The following is a 597-nucleotide window of genomic DNA, read 5'->3' on the forward strand; positions in this document are numbered from 1 at the left end:
TTTTGGCATTAGAAGATTATATTTATCCAATAATGTTGAAATGTGCTAATATGCCAGATATGCTCACAAGGATTGAAATTCTTGTTTTAAAGGATTTGGTAGCATTGATGAGACCTGTTGCAAGTGTAATTACAGAGATAAGCGGGGAAAACTATCCCACTTGTAGCGTCATAATTCCAATTATCCACTGCATGACAGCAGCTGTTACTAATTGCGTGACTACAACAGAAATTGGCAACGAGTTTCAGGAGAAATTGCTCAATCAGTTCAACAAAAAATTTCAATATCTGGAATCGACTCGAATTCTTGCAATCTCAACAATTTTAGATCCTCGCTTCAAAAGGCTACATTTCAAAAGTGCTTTAGCAGCTTCCCAAGCAATTCAAGACATTGACAATCGGTTAAAAAAGATCTCCAACCGTCCACGTGAAAATGTGGAAAAAGAAAACAATCAAGATGCTAATAACGCAAATAGTCCAACTTCAAATTTGTGGCATTTTCATGATAATCTTGTATTAGAAAATAGAGGGATAAATGATACAGATGAAAGTTTGAGTTTAGAATTAAAACAATATTTGCATCAACCAGTAATTAAAC

General features: G+C 34.3%; 1 protein-coding gene across 1 annotated transcript; it reads left to right on the forward strand.

The window, feature by feature from the left end:
- Positions 1-5: 5 nt before the first annotated feature.
- Positions 6-587, forward strand: LOC108731663 (zinc finger BED domain-containing protein 1-like; the record flags this gene model as incomplete). The annotated part of the gene is made up of 1 exon (XM_018462125.1): positions 6-587. A coding segment is annotated over one exon (582 nt), but the record flags the coding sequence as incomplete, so codon positions are not given.
- Between the last annotated feature and the right edge of the window lie 10 nt (positions 588-597).

Source organism: Mycetomoellerius zeteki, unplaced genomic scaffold (assembly GCF_001594055.1).
Source record: "Mycetomoellerius zeteki isolate Tzet28-1 unplaced genomic scaffold, Tzet1.0 C4293018, whole genome shotgun sequence".
NCBI lineage: Eukaryota > Metazoa > Arthropoda > Insecta > Hymenoptera > Formicidae > Mycetomoellerius > Mycetomoellerius zeteki.